We start from the raw sequence: 15,230 nt of genomic DNA, 5'->3' as shown, positions 1-15,230 counted from the left end.
AAAAAAAAAGGGGGGGATAATATGTAGATATGTGTAACTATGTGCGGATGTGTATTGTGTATGTGCGTGTGTGTAGTATACGACGTTGCAAGGGTATTCTGATCTCTTCCCATTCCTCTCCAGTAAAAAAAAAAAAAAAATGCGACAAGACCTTCTAATTAATAGAACAAACGAACAAATAAATAATATAATATAATAACAACAATGAAGGCAATACAAAATCAAAAACCATCAAAGAATGAAAAAAAAAAGAATTGGAAAAATCAAAAAAATCAAAGCGCTATTGCTCTGAAACTGCCACCGCCACTGCCACCGCTGCACCGAAGAGGGCGCTTTCATTCGCTTTCTCGAGCGTGATGGATGGCGACGTTACTACTGAGGTCATCACTTTCTGAGAGGGTGATGTCGCGCCAGACTCCGGCGGTGGGGAAATGGGGCGAGAGGGCCATGATGGATCGCGTTCTAGCGCCAGATCGTTGAGGTATTGTTGGCACTGATCGTAGAAGCCGGGGTATTTGTTGATGACGGAGCCATCACAGGCAATCGTTACATTTTGTGTGCTGTAGTCGATTGTTGGCGCGATAGTGGTGTTGGTTGTTGTGGCGGTGGCAGTGGTGGTAGTAGTTGTGGCGGTTGTGGCGGTTGTGGCGGTGTTGTTGGTTGGATTCTTGTTCAGGTCGTTTGACAACTCCGGATTGTCATTGCCATGGCTGTTGTCATTGGGTGAAGAGGAGGATATGACGGAATCTGGAGTTGGTGGGAGAGTGGCCGCTTCGCTCGAGTTTCGCAGACACCACAGCGCATGGATGGATGCGGCAAGATAGGCGGCTGCTCTCCGTGTGACGAAAGTGCATATTTGTTGAAGGAATTGGAGGTCCGCCGGAGAGGGCGCAGTGACAAAGGAGTGGTGTTTTTGGAGATACGCGGATGAAGAAGTCAGTGAGGGGCTGGTGTCATCTTGAATGTGCGCGGCGATGCTGGTGTCGAATGTGTATGGGGATCGCATAGATTCCGGAAGGGAACCGCCAAACAAGCCTTCCTTCTTGACCGCTTCGACGATGATGAGGCGAACGATCTCGCCGAGATATCGTCCCGTGCACATGTATTCCAGCGGCTGGTAATCAGGCCTCAGATGTGTCTGGTTCAGAATATCATCCCATCTGGTAGTCGGCAAAACCCCACCGCCGCCAAACATGCTAAGCTCTGTGTTAACGATGACGTGATCCGCCTGAGCAAACCATTCAGCTGGTCGGGTTCCAAACTTGTCAATCCCTATCGCATGGACCGGGTAGTGGATGGCGGCATTGGTACCAGTACCCAATATCAGGGAAACTCGCGTGGAAGGGTCCTCGTATGCCCGCGAGAGGAGGGTGGAAGAGCTATCATTCACGATCGCATCGATCCGAACATTAAGATTCCGCTCCCTGCAGGCCTCTGTGATCAACTCGCTCAAGTCGTCACCCACCGTTCCGTTGGAACACCGGAACCCTTTCCCCATGGCAATGACACGCCCACTACGTATCGAAGTCTGGTCAATTGGGAACGACCACGATAGTCCTATTGGAAGGGGCATCGAGTCCATGCCGTACTTCTCCTCGCCGCGGCTCAACATCTCTTCGATCTTCTCCGCCATCCATGCGAAGAACGCCTTGCCCTCGAGCAACTTCACGGTCTCGTCGATGATCGACGAGACCATACGGACAATCCTCATCTTCCCACCTCCCGAAAGTTCCACGAGCGCGACTCGAAACGTTGATCCTCCGAGGTCCATGGCAAGGTATGTGCCGCTCTCCTTGCCCGTGGGTAGGGTATGGTTGAACGACGGCAACATACAGACCGGACTAGTCTTGGCGCATATGTCGATCTGCGCGCGGATCTTCTTCGACATGGACAGCAGGTTGGACACGTTCAGGTGACCTGTGAACAGGCGCTCGACCTCTTGCGATAAGTCATCCAGCGTCCGTCGACGCCGTTTGGAGGAATTGGACAATGAATCCTGCCTCGAGTCGGATGAGTCCCCTAGCTGCGAAGGAAACATCATCATGCGCTTCAGGAGCGTCATGATGTTGCGGAAGAAGGCCCGCATGCGGCGGTTCACCCTTGCGATTGTGCCTGCCATTGCGAGGTGAAATGGGTATAGTGGTAGGCTCTCAAAATGGCAGTCCTGTGGGCTGAGGGAGTGAGGCGGCGTTGTTGTTGGTGTTGTTGTGGTTGTTGAAGATGAGGCTTGAGATAGATGGCTGATCAGGTGGCGCGACGTGTATATGATTTTATTTATATACAGGTCAAGAAAAAGCTGTATAAAGGAAAGGATTTCTGAAACGCCACGATGAAACGCTCAGATACAGCTCATAGATAAAACAAAACAGTTTTTAATCACTCAGCCACATTTTCTGCCCTCGGGACCAGCGTATGAAATTTTGGTAGCTGTAAGTAGATAATATATGAATGAACGGCTATTGTGGTGGCGAGAGGTGGACGGCAGCCCAACCGTGGATGTTTGTTTAATGCTTTTGAGAGTGACTCAAGCAACAAACAACAACACTTGCGCAACGCGGAGGACGAGTGAATCGGGGCGCGGGGGGGAGAGGGGAGGGAAGAGGGGTTGTAGTATTATTAAATGAGGGCGGCGAGGAACGCGGGACAAGTTACGAGAAGCTCCAACTTATGCGTAAGCCGTCGCGGTGGTGGTTTATCAATCAAGCCAGGGGGAAGACGGAGAGACTCGCAGATATATAACTTATCGCAACGCCAGAACGAAACCACAGAGGGTCCAGATGTATCTGCAACCATCCAGCGGCAGCCTTTCGGGCGGAAGAAACTAGGTACCTGATACTTCGCGGAAAGGAAAAATCCCTGACAGTCCCTTTTCAAGCTTTCGCGAATGATTTGCGCAGGGACCAAGTTACGTCTCTCTGTCCTGTCTTTTGAGAGAAAGAAGAGGAGGGAAAAAGAAAGAAAATTGAAAAGTGAGAAAACAAAACCAAAAAAAAAAACCACACACGAAAAAAGGGCAACAGCAATTAAAGCCGCCAGCAACCTCCGTCGAGTGCGACAGTGTGAAGTCGGATTTCGTGGACGGTCCAAAGAAGGACCGAAAGGCAGCGTTGCAGGCGCTACTATGATGTCTTTCTCTCTCTGTGTCTGCCCTCTAGTTCCTCTTGCGTTTCGAGCAAGAGTTAATATTATGATGGAGGCCAGTCTTCTCGCTCAGTCGCTCGCTGACTCCCTTCCGGAATTCACCTTTCCTGCTTGGCGCTGGGCCTGTTTCTGTTTCGATGTCGCCCTTTCGTCTCCTCCGTGCTGCGGATGTTATTGTTGCACCCCCTCCCCCCCGCGCGCAGGAACAAAATGAACAACCCCCAACAAGACAAGATGACTTTTGGCCGGGCAATCCCTTGAGCGCCAGGATGCTGGCCCAGTATCCACCCACAAGGTGATCGGGAGGCGGGAGGGTTACTGAATTGGGTCACCTAGAGTCTCAGATCGCATGGAACAAGGAAAAGAACGTGGGCCAGTTACGCAAAAATAAAAACAAAGGAAAGGATCGGGAATCAAAAAAAGGAAAAAAGTAAAAGTAAAAATAAAAATAAAAATAAAAAGCAGAAGAAAATTGAAAAATCGAGAATAGGAATAAAGAATACAAAAATCGAGCGAGTTCACACACATACACACCCCCCTCACTGAAGAAGATTGGCCCACTGGAGAAGATTGACGAGTGGAAGGCCAGGTTTAAGTTCGGCAAACCCGGAGGGTCGTGTTGTGCTGTGTCTGGCAGCTGGCGGCGAGCGAGCGAGCGAGTGGTACCTGGGAGTGAAACGATGCACGCTCCCCCAGGCAGATGGAGGCGGGGCAGGGAAGAACAGGCCTGGCAGCTTGGAGGAAGGGTAGTGGCCAGGCGAGCGTGTTTCAACGAGGGTCCGTCGAGGGATCGCAACTTCGCAGGGCAGTTGGTGAGCAGCTGTTGCGCAGGCTAGTCAGCTGGCTAGCTAGCTCGCTCGTGGGGGAAGATGACAGCGAATTCAACTTCTCATCATCGATTGGGAAGAGGAAACATGGCAGTAGAGTCACCCACAAGCAGCTGTCTCCGCGCCACTTGCTGCTGGCTGTGGATCTGCTGCCATGGAGTGGCTGTGGCCAAGCGCTACAGAGTCCTGCGGCGGCGGCCGCCGCGGCGGGGTGGGGTGGAGTCGAGTCGAGTTAAGTTGAGTTGAAGCAAAGGTGACATCCAGAGTGGAAATCAAGGTTGACTTCCGGCCGAAATTGTAGCGAGAGCTGGAGCTGGTTGCTGGACCTGAGTGTCCAATGTCTAGTGTCAATGCCGCAGTGTCCGGGCCAGATTCACCCCCGCGAGCCTGGCGCTGATCGCGTGCCTGCTGGGGGGCGGTTGCCGGGACTTGTTGCTGCTGCCCAATGCCCAGTCCCCAGTGTGCACACCGGCCCCGCCACAGCCGCTGCAGCCCCCGGGCGATGACACCCCTGTGGGGGGGGGGATGGGCACGCCCTGCTGTAACCCTGGCCGGGATATCCAGGCATTCCAGGCGTTTCAGGCGTTTCAGTTGGCCATCCGTGGATACGTCCCAAAAACAGGCTGGTACGCGGTATTCGCAAGACCGCTAGGGTATCGATCGGACACCAGCGTATCAACCAGCGTCCCTCGCTGTATCGCGGTCTCTGGCATCGCCGCATCGCCCTACGGCGTAGAGGTCTGTAACTTAATATCGCACAGACCAGGGCCTGGGGAAGCTTGGGAAGCCTGAAAGCTTGTGTATTGTGTATTGTTTCCAAATGCTTGAACCACTGCTTACTAAGGCGGTTTTTCATCCTCTCCTTCTCTCCAGTTCTTTACTACCACTACTAGCATCTCTCCTTCTCGTCAATCAATCAATGAGGCCAGCATTGATCTCAGATTCTCTTCTTCCCTCTTCTCCACTGGTCATTTCGTTCAAAGGCTAACTAAAGAGAGCAGAGCCAAGCCTCCCCCTTTTTCCGCCTCTAATATAACTAACGTAGTTAACGAGTTACGATGAAAAAGTTCCTGCTGATGTAACGTTGCTCCCTGCCAACCCTCGCGGGCGTGAGTTGTGTGCAACCCTGCTGTGTGACCGCTCGTCGCTGGTCAGTCAAGTCAAGTCGCCCTTTTTAATTTCAGCGGTTAACGCTGACCTCGCCAGAGTGGCCACTCCCACTGCACTTGCACGCTTTCTTCTCTGCGCATGGACGATGTGCGTGCTTGGCGTGGAGTGGTGGTGGTTGGAGGAAGCATGGGGAAGCTTACAGGAGTTCGTAGGTCTAACATCATCTTTGTTTGGTTCCTGGCTATGGATTTTCTTTTTTTCCTTTTTTCTTTTTCCTTTCGTCTGCTTTTTATTTTTATTGGCGCAATTGAAACGGAAAAAAAAAGATATTATCATAGAGTTTAATTAAACCAGGATTGAAGAATCAAATAAGCATCTCAAAGGAAGATCCAAGATCTCATCAGAACCCTATTCAACATCATCAACTGGGCCAGCACGACTACTAACTTCTGTCGAACCACCTAATCCTCATACCCCGGCGCCCTTCTCGGGGGAGGCTTCCGGGGTTCTTACCGTTAAACTGACATCAAAGCTTTTAGGATTCGATTTTATTGCTTCTTTGCATATGCAGCATCTATATATACTATTATTGGACGAATCAATCAGTCGATCAATCACCCAACTATTTATTCAGCAATGCCACTATCAGCACAATGGAGACAACTTATCTTTCTTTTCTTTTCTTTTCTTTTTTTTAATCAAAATTTAAGTCGTCTTCATTAAGTCCTCAAGGGTATAATTTCAAAACAAATGTGGATGGATATCTTCTTGATGATGGAGTAGTAAAAATATAAAACATAGTTAGTTATGGTAGTTAGTTAACTAACTACCGACTACTTTGAATGCAGAGAAAATGAAAACACAATATTTTTCTTAGAAATAGAGTGTTATATTTTCCCAGTTGTTAAGTATATTCAACTTGCTTAGTTAGGCGTTGACAACTAACTATCTATTTTCTGTAACTATTCAACCATACATCCAATCTTCTTTATATAGTTTGTTTATTGGTTTAATATCCAATGCCATTTTCTTTCTCATAAGGACCTGTTATACAGTGAGCTTATACTACACTTGGTACAAAAAAATATGCAAATTACCATGCAGTTTAAACTAATAACATTGGGAGGCCTTGATCTCTTTTCCCCTCAAGGTTCTAATCTTGTAGAGCTACCAACGCAAGCAAGCGTCTCTTAGTGTGAGTTGACCGTAGTCCATAGTTCCATCGTTCCCCCCTTTTCTATCTTCAGAGAATAAATTAGATTCAGATGATTCTTGGCCAAAGATTCATACATACTAACTGATAGTTAACTATTAGCTAACTGTCCACTTATTCTCAATGGTTTCCCTTCTTCCCACCTTTCAGGGGGAGTATTCATTGTGTTTTGAATGAATATAGTTAATATATGCACACCACCAAGGGTCCTTGCTTGTAAAATAACTCTGAGATTCCCCATTATTTTCAAAATTTTCTTTTCCTTTGAATCAAGCGAGCACACAAAGCCTGGCAGTGCCCGGTCATCGCCTGAGCTGTCAATACTGGAACTATCCAATAATCACTGCCTTCATTGATGGTTGGAGGTTATGCGGCTTCACGTCTAACTTCACAGGCCTCAGCTCCTGGCACAAGATCGATTCTATCCTCACCGGGCTGCGGCTGGTGGTCTGTCTCGTCTCAAGACAGCAGCAGCAGCAGCAGCAGCAGCAGGAGGGGAAAGCAAAATACCCGATTTTAGCCCTCTTGAGACATCTTCCAACTGTGTCTCCCGGATTCCACCCCGCTGGTTCGACGCCTCATATATCTTGATAACTTTTTTCTTGTCTTGTCTTGTCTTGGTGGGTGGGTGATTCTCTCGTCTCACCTCGACTACTGTGGCACCCTCATGGACCGACCTAGAGAGATGTACGTCGCCGTCCTGGAGATAGGAAGATGCATCTTAGGCAAGGCAGGGCATGGTTGGTTTGACAAACACCTTTTCTGACCCTCCAACGACCTTTCCCGAAGACAGATTTTCAGTTGTCCTGGCTTGTCCAGATTACCAATACCAAAGTCTTAACTCTTTTGGGGACCATATATATATATATATATATTCGAATCTGGCTGCCTGGGCGAAGCAGACAAGCAAGCAAGGGCGTCTGTCTTCACCCGTTCATTTTTCCCCGCGATGAAAAGCCAAAAACCACACTCCCCATTGCACATCCGTTCTGACATCGCATGGAAATTTCTCTCACGTTTTTATCTTTTTTCTGTGATCGGAATGCCTGCTCCAAGGTCAAGGTCGAAGCTAGAAGCATGGCTTCTCCTGAACTTCCGATTTACTTGCTTGAAATGCGCAATTGGGCTGGGAATCCCCCACCCCCCTTCTTCAGAAGCAGGTTGTCGGTCCTTATCTGAGATTGCAACTCCAGTGCAATGTGGACCAAGATATCAACCATATCATGGCTTTGGCTCAACCTCAGCAAATGATACGGGCATATAAAGAGCTCGGAAGTGAGACAAAAGGCTTCGTCGTGGGATGGAGTTACTTACCATATTGTCAATAAGGGCCTCAGGCCTGAGAGCGGAACTTCTGCTGGCCACCGAAAGGACTTTGCGTGCTCTCCTCCCTCCCACCACTCTCCATCCAATCTCTGTTGACCTTATCACTCAGGTTACAAGAATTATTTTTTTTCCCTTAATCCCCAGTGTCTCAAATTTGCACAGAGATGATGGCCCATTTGCCAAGGTGGCAAGGCAGTGAGTGGGTGAGTTTGGTATTCGCTCTACGAACTCAGTCAGAAAGCTGCTCATGGACATCTGGATTCTAATCGGAAGCCCCTGAGGCTGCTCCCTTCTACCAACACCATTTGCAGTCTTGTTTTCTTTTCTTTTATTTTTTCTTTCTTTCTTCCCTCTCCCCTTGCTCTCCTGCTGTTAGCTGTTACTTTCCTCCCAGCAGTGGTCGAATCAGACAAGCTGAAGAGAAAGAAGTCAAAACATCAAAGCATTTCGTTATATCTATTTTAAATATCAACAACCACTTTTATTAGCCCCCTTCTTTTCCCGCCAGCCTTTTTGGCCAAACAACGAGCAGCCACAGCCGCGAAGTGTGAAGGGCGTTTATATGAGATGGAGGCGAGAGAGACTCCACTATTTTCACCTTGTCATCAAGATACCGCAGATTTCTGCCAAAAATGCCTGGTATAGGGTACGCGGCGGATTTCAGTTGAGAACGGTTCTACCGTTCCTCTTTCCCCTGTCCTTTGTTTATTTTTGGAACAACGCAGATGTCGAGAGAGGAGGAAAAGCCACCATGACCAACCACTGTAAGCCGGAACTTTACGAAGTAGTTTTACTGGACTTAGCTTTGAAACAGCTGGAGGGCGCGTTAAGTTAGCTCAACTGGCTGAGTGGCTGGCCAGTTTCGAAACGTCTGGAGGCTAGGCTAGCCAAGCTTCCCAGCTTCTTTCTTCTGGAAAACGGCACGATGTGATCGGCGCAAGGAGGGGAAAAAAAAGAAACGAAAGAGAGAAGAAGGAGAAGGAGAAGCGAAAGAAGCCTCGGTTTTGCGCCATTTGTGTTTTCTTTTTTTTCGAGGGGTTTTATTCTTTCTTTTTTTTCGGTTTCGTTTCCCACCACCCCCAACATCTACGCTTGAATGGGAGTTTGGAAAGAATATTCTTCCCCCCCCCTTCTACATCCGCCAGTGGAATCAATCAAAGACTTTCATCCAATTTGCTTAGGGATGGGGCGGCTTCTCCCCTCCCAGACAGACTGCTGCTTGCTGCTCTTTTAAGTTTCATTTCTCAGTTCTGTCCGGGAACCGCTCGCTTGCCCGGATCCATATTCACTATATATTATTACTATTACCATTATTACTTATTACTGTTATTACAGGAAGTTAGAGGAAAAAAGGGTACAAAAAGGGGGTCACCATTGCTGAAAGGCAGGGAGGGAATTTCTTTTCTTTTCTTTTCTTGTTTTTTTTCTCTCTTTTAAAAAAGTAATGACGTATATATATATATATATATATATAACTAAAATATATCTCGATAAAAATAAAAAAATCCAAGGGTGGGGCGGCGGGGGGAAGTAAAGTAAAGTAAAGGGCCCGCGGGAAGTTCATTATGATATAAACACCCCATATAGTGAGTTAACACAAAACACAAATACCACCATAACATGACAAGCCATTGGACCGGATTCTACGCTGTTGATGAAACATCATCGTTCATTCATTGATTGATTCACTGATTCATTCATTTTTTCATGTTTCTTTTTTCTTTTTTTTTTTTTTTAAAAAAATCTTTTCTCTGGTTTCAATTGGCCTGTTCAACAGGATTTTATGTTGACATATGGATAAGATAAAATATTATATCACCTATCTTTACTCCACGGCCCGGGGAAATCCAGGATAGAGGAGAGAAGAGGGGCGAGAAAAGAAGGAATATCCGGAAAAGATTGAACGTGCTTCTAAAATTTGAGCTCTTTTTTGACTGGCTCGCCCCGGTGGTTGAGGTGTTTTTGTACCCTATCAAAATCCCAAGTGCTTTGGAGTACTAAGATTTCACGAGCCTTGGGCACTTTGTACCGCAAAAATCTGACCAGGAGAAGGTGGGGTGTGGGGCCGTTGTTTGGGGGGGGGCGGCGCGCCCGGAGGGGTGGGGTTTGGTGTTGTTGCTCTCCAAGTAAAAGGACAGACAATGTTATTTTCTCACCTCCTTGCTCATCGAATCTAAGTTGAGAGGAGCTTAGTAAGTTAGGGGCAGTAGGAGTAATACTTCTGTAGCGTGTATACGGATAAGTGATGTGTGTATATTTCTTATATACTGAATCTGATACTGGTTGTTGTCTTGTTGCGAAATCTAACCCAGAGGGTGTCCAAAAAGGGGGGGAATGGGTGAGGGCTCAATGTCAGAAGCGGATATATAGAAGAAGAGAGGAACAAAACAATACATCATTAGCGCAAGGGACGAGAAAAGAAGGAGAGGGGGAAACCGTTAGATAAAATATACAAAGACAAATTCGAAGGGAGGTGAGCTAGAAAGGTCAACATTACAAAATCATATACATAGGTATCCAGAATAAATAAATTAGTAAATAAAATGGGAAGAGAAACGGAGAAACAAAAAAATGTTTACAGTAGACGGGAGAGGAAAAAGAAAATAAAAAGAAAAGAAAAAGAAAAGAAAAAAAGCCCGACTACAGCAAAAGGACCCTGATACTTTTTTCCAACCCTTACCCAAAGGAAAAGGAAAAAAAACAGACATTATGTTTTCCCTCCCAAAGCAGAGAGAACGAGTGTGTGATGTCATTCTTTGTGAACCTTGTGGGAAATCCAAAGTAGATAGAATTGAGGGAAAGATAAGAATGCACTCGTAGATATTCATTCCATGCCAAAAAGAAGATATATATAGCGTAAAAAGGGTCATATGCATGTAGATACGCCCTTTCAGCTCCCCTCGATGAAATATGTCCTACTACGACTCCTCGCGGCTATCGCCTTAGGATCGTCCGGTAAGTGCGTATGGTGCACAACGTGCGGTCGATAAACGGCGTCGACAGGGGCTTGCCAGTCATCCAGGCCGAGCGGGAAGTACTCATAGAGAAGATCGGCGGTTTCACTGGGATTGATGATCTGAGATGCTAAGAGGGGCGGCTGGAGTTGGTGTTGCATTTGGTTTAGGGTGGTTACGTTGCTTGAGGAATTGTGATTGTGTGTTAGAGGTTGGCGCTTTGGTTGGGCTGTAGCGCTCTTTTGTAACTTCTCGGAGGGTGAGCCGTCGATGTCCCGCCATCTATGGATGCCTGCGTTTGTCGGCATGGACATGGCAGGGGGTGTGCAGTTGGAGTCGCCAGCGGAATTGGCAGGGCTAGAGTCCTCGTCAATGAACGAGAGGTTGATTGGGCGTCCCGTGACACTGATCCGTCGCCGCTTTTCGCGATGCTGATGGACGTCTGGACTGGAGTTCGCATATGAAGTGGCTGCATCATTTACAGCACCGTTGGTAAATGTGGGTGTGGGGAGAGGCGCGGAGGGAACAGTTGCAGTCTGTGTCCATTCCGGGTAGGACGATGATGGCAGCTGCTGCTTCCTGGCATCTTGATCCTGGGGAGATTTGCTCCGTTTCGTTCCTGTCCCCTGTTGAGAGGAAGGAGCCTCGATCGTCGCCGCGCGGTTGGCGTTTGCCTGGGCATGCTTTCGTGAGGATGCGGCACTACCGCTAAGGGGAAGATCTTTACGCGACTGGAAGTTTCTGGGGCTACGGCCGCGCACGATTACAGGCCCAGAATGAGCCTCGCAAATAGAAATCTTAGCACCTGTTGACAGCGTTGCGACAATCTTCAATCTCACAACAAAATGTTGCTGCAATTCCTTCCTCCGGCCATTATTCGCAGTGGCGATACGGAACTGCAGTCGCTTCCACGCAATGGAGAAAGTAGCATAATCCGAGTCTATATCCTGACCTGCCATGATATCCAAAGGAATCGAAGGGGGCTCCTTTTCCGTCTTGTCTTCCGGCTGACCTGTGACATTGACTGCAGGCGTTTTCCAGGGAACAGAAATGATTTTCACGGGATTACCCTCGACCGATTCGGTTGCCGATACTGTGAGCTCCTGCGCAAGTATAGGGATCCGATCACCCTGCTCTGTCATGATATATCTCATTGTACGTGGCAGTGTCACTGAGCCTGTGATTTGGAATAGATTCCGCCTGTAGCAAGTTAATTCAGCCATCGGGGGCGGACCACTTGGCTTGGTCGTGGGAGATGTGGTCCACGGCGATTCGGCAAGAAAAAACATGCCATGAAGCTGAGCGGCCATGGAGATGGAAGTTCGACGTAGCGAATAATCGAGCAGAGTAAAATTGTATATGGGTATAGAAAAGCTGAGCAGTTTGTGGTTATGGTCGATGGAGGAGTCTTGTTGGGATTGCTGATCTGACGGAAGCGTTTCGAATGGGGCTATCATCTCGGGGAAGGGGTCGTCAAAGTGGTTATTGGAAAATCGTCGTAGAGAATGCGCAGGAATCTGAGGCTGCGCATAACCAATGTCGTCACCGCTACCCAAGTACAGAGTGGTCAGTCAAGGCGCCAGCAGGGATTGAAGATGGGGTTGTTCGTTAGCAAGTGGGACAATACCTAACAAATGTTTCATGGTCGTACGCTGAATGGGAGTCTGGCATATCCAGAGAAGGCATGGCATTGAGGTAGTCCGTATTTTGCATATTGGCCATAGACAGCGGGCTGCCTAGGTAAGGGACGGCCATGGTGTCGAAGCTCTCCATGTTCGGGATATCGGAGAGGTGGGCTCGATGGGTCGCAACGCAGCAGTGTGAAGACCGCTGATGATTGTAGGAGTCGAGAAATCAAACCCGCATCCACAGCGGAATGGGAGGGAGATGCCAAAGAAAACAGAGGGAGGGGGGATGAAGGGAGAGAATAGGTGGTGGCAAGGGGAGGGGTGGAGAGGAGGTTTGCTGTGGAGATGGATGGAGCGATTTCTTCCCTGTCATGCAGCGGCTTCGAGAGTGCGAGGCTTGCCAGGGCAGGTTGATGTATGATTCTCTGATAGTCGAAGGGGAGAGAGAGAGAGGGAGGAAGGGAGAGGGAGAGGGAGAGAGAGTGTGTGTATGGGGAGGCGGATATTGATTCCAAGCGGCCCGCAGGAGATTGCTGAGTTGGGATGTTCATCCACTCAAGGGCGACAGCGTGGGGAAGATGGGGGCGGGGATGGCTTGTGAGCAGCTCGGCGGAAAACAAAAGTAGCAGCTCCTCCTCCGCAAAGTGCCTGTGGACCTGAGGTTCGAAAACGGGCGACCTAGGACACACAACGACGATTATTCACTTTGGGCTGTCGGCGTTCTGTGTTGGATTTTGTCGTGCTGAGCCATTGGGCTGATGTTTTATACCGAACAAACGAGGAAGATAGCGAAGCAAACAACAACAACCTTCGGGGCCAACAACGAGTTTGGGTGGAAGGGGGAGAAGAAACAGAGTGCCGCGAGCTGGATGATGGCAATAAGAACAATAATAACCAGGAAGAGTAATAATAGTAATCATCGAAGCAGAATAAGATCATACGGGGTATTTGCCCCCCCTTCAGCCTGTCTTGGGACCATCTCGACTTAGTGCGATACACAGCAGCTAATCGTGCCCGCGATACAGATTACAGCTAGATGCAGTTAGGGACGCAGTTTGGGACGTTTACAAGCTCCCGGCCTCCTCCAGCCGAAGGCAGATCTAACAGCAATTTCTCTGCCGCTTGGATAACTATTTGATATCATTTCCAATCTCGATACCAGACACATACATGCCCAACGAACACCACAACCCGATAGATAGATGCTCGACGGGGGCCCCATCCATACATCAATCAGTCAATTCCCTTGAATCCCCGGATGGGAGGCAAATTGGCGCTGGCAACAGGCCCGAACCACTTCCCGTCGCCAACCCTTGCAACTTCGGCATGCAGGTGCTGGCGGCTTGCTTGGGCTAGGGGCCAAAGGTCAGGCGCGGGCATCCCCAACAACGGCCATTGCTTACGGCGGTATTTGTTGCGTATCGTCGCCTGGACTGGTCGCAGGAACCCCACTCACCCGCTGGCCTTACGGGTGAAAACATCGTCGACTCTTCCGCTTGGTTAGCTCGCCAATCGTTGCCCTGAGGCTTGGTGGGCCCTTTCCGCCCATTTCTCCGGTTGACTGGAGACTGGGTGAGAGCGAGTATCATCAGGTCCCACTTCGACGCAACAAAAGTATAAAAAAAAAAAAAAAAAAGAGCGAATTACGCTTGCTTGGATGTTCCATTCCGGACCTGGAGACCACAAGAGCCGAAAGCCAAAAGAGCATTGCTAGCTGGTTCAAGGGTTTTACCAACTGTTAGAGCGAAGTCGTCTGCTTACTAGAGGAATTGTGGCTTGAAACCAGATATGCGGAGGGGGCCAAGGCCAAGATCTTGTCAGCATCGACGGAATTGTTGAGGATAAGTTCAATAACTAACTCAGGTCTAAGAATAATAATAAAGTTTTGCTGAGTGAATTCACAAGCCCTCCGCCTGGCTCCGGCAGATACCATCCACAATGTTGATTTTCACCTTTGCACATGGAGAATTGTGGGCGGTGATGGGGTTTTTTCTCTCTCTGAAAACCCCTTTGAGCTCATTTCATCTCAACTGCGCTAGGCCTGCAGAGGGATTAGGCTCGCTAACTTCTTCCCCCGTCTCAACTAGAACAGCCGCATCTTGCGACGAACATGCGGCATTCATTCCTCAGTTTGAAAACCAACAAGGCACGGCTGTTTCATGCACTGCCGTCCACTTTTATATATACATCCAGAGAATGAATGCTCTTGTTTTTGCATTGACAATGTCAGCATGGTCGTGTTTCACGGAGAAAGGACCAACGAACTCTCTGCTCACACAATACATTTTCATTTATTCCTATGATGGTCGTTGGTGTGTGTGTGTGTGTGTGTGTGTGTGTGTATGTGTGTCCCAGTAGGTACTTGTAAGTTTGTCACACAGGGCTAGCTCACAAATAATAAGCTCTGTTTCGCAAGGTACAAGCCCTGCATGCCTGTTCGTTATTAGAACTGTTATTGTTAGTTTCCTCTCTACTATTGGGTGCTTAGAGTCAGCAGGGGCCCCCATGCCTGACAGCCTGGAGGTGGAGGAGGACTGGAGGAGGCGAAGTGGAGATTCCATGAGGGGGAAGCCTGCGAGGTGGGAATGAGAAAGGTGAGTCGCGATGGAGCAACCCACGCCTCTCCACAGTGTCTGCATCCAATCAGCAGGGTAGACTTCATCCCGGTGAATTTCCGCCCCCATGAATCATAATGATGGGGAAAGCTCAAGGGTCAGGCATCGAGTTTCAACCTCAGGAGAATTCATTCATTCCCCCAACCAACGAATCCTCGCGGAAAATGTTCCAACGGTCCAAAAATCCCCGGCCAAAGCCATGGAAGTTTCTGTTCAGATTCCATAACTCTAGTATGTATTGATTTGGCTCATAAACCCGACAATATCGCTCGACTTACACAAAGTTGTCCCTCCGCTTCCTCTGAAGGGATCAGAGATTTCAATGGATATTTCAAAAATCACCTGATACTTCTCGAAACAACCTTGGAACAGATTTACTTCCAAGATTGCTCCCTCATTCCTTGGAGAAGCCGCCA

At 48.5% G+C, this 15,230-nt stretch overlaps 5 protein-coding genes across 5 annotated transcripts; 1 reads left to right on the top strand and 4 right to left on the bottom strand.

Moving 5' to 3' along the window:
• Positions 1 to 280: 280 nt before the first annotated feature.
• On the bottom strand, positions 281 to 2,119 carry HCBG_07069 (hexokinase; the record flags this gene model as incomplete). Its single annotated transcript, XM_045434118.1, has 1 exon — positions 281 to 2,119. One exon carries the CDS (start codon positions 2,117 to 2,119, stop codon positions 281 to 283), a length of 1,839 nt encoding a protein of 612 aa, XP_045284909.1.
• A 1,561-nt stretch (positions 2,120 to 3,680) lies between these two features.
• On the bottom strand, positions 3,681 to 7,370 carry HCBG_07068 (uncharacterized protein; the record flags this gene model as incomplete). The annotated part of the gene is made up of 8 exons (XM_045434117.1): positions 3,681 to 3,961; positions 4,076 to 4,616; positions 5,026 to 5,097; positions 5,553 to 5,652; positions 6,055 to 6,122; positions 6,284 to 6,371; positions 6,723 to 6,991; positions 7,308 to 7,370. The coding sequence occupies 8 exons, from the start codon at positions 7,368 to 7,370 to the stop codon at positions 3,681 to 3,683; spliced, it is 1,482 nt and encodes a 493-aa protein (XP_045284908.1).
• Positions 7,371 to 7,514: 144 nt separating this feature from the next.
• On the top strand, positions 7,515 to 8,452 carry HCBG_07067 (uncharacterized protein; the record flags this gene model as incomplete). The annotated part of the gene is made up of 2 exons (XM_045434116.1): positions 7,515 to 7,566; positions 8,106 to 8,452. 2 exons carry the CDS (start codon positions 7,515 to 7,517, stop codon positions 8,450 to 8,452), a joined length of 399 nt encoding a protein of 132 aa, XP_045284907.1.
• A 2,055-nt stretch (positions 8,453 to 10,507) lies between these two features.
• On the bottom strand, positions 10,508 to 12,326 carry HCBG_07066 (transcriptional regulator PacG/VIB-1; the record flags this gene model as incomplete). Its single annotated transcript, XM_045434115.1, has 2 exons — positions 10,508 to 12,119; positions 12,199 to 12,326. 2 exons carry the CDS (start codon positions 12,324 to 12,326, stop codon positions 10,508 to 10,510), a joined length of 1,740 nt encoding a protein of 579 aa, XP_045284906.1.
• A 1,106-nt stretch (positions 12,327 to 13,432) lies between these two features.
• Positions 13,433 to 14,322, bottom strand: HCBG_07065 (uncharacterized protein; the record flags this gene model as incomplete). Its single annotated transcript, XM_045434114.1, has 5 exons — positions 13,433 to 13,632; positions 13,656 to 13,797; positions 13,873 to 13,934; positions 13,961 to 14,064; positions 14,231 to 14,322. 5 exons carry the CDS (start codon positions 14,320 to 14,322, stop codon positions 13,433 to 13,435), a joined length of 600 nt encoding a protein of 199 aa, XP_045284905.1.
• Between the last annotated feature and the right edge of the window lie 908 nt (positions 14,323 to 15,230).

Source organism: Histoplasma capsulatum (genome assembly GCF_000150115.1).
Source record: "Histoplasma capsulatum G186AR genomic scaffold supercont2.11, whole genome shotgun sequence".
In the NCBI taxonomy this organism is placed as follows: Eukaryota; Fungi; Ascomycota; class Eurotiomycetes; order Onygenales; family Ajellomycetaceae; genus Histoplasma; species Histoplasma capsulatum.
This window is presented reverse-complemented; position numbering and strand designations above follow the sequence as displayed.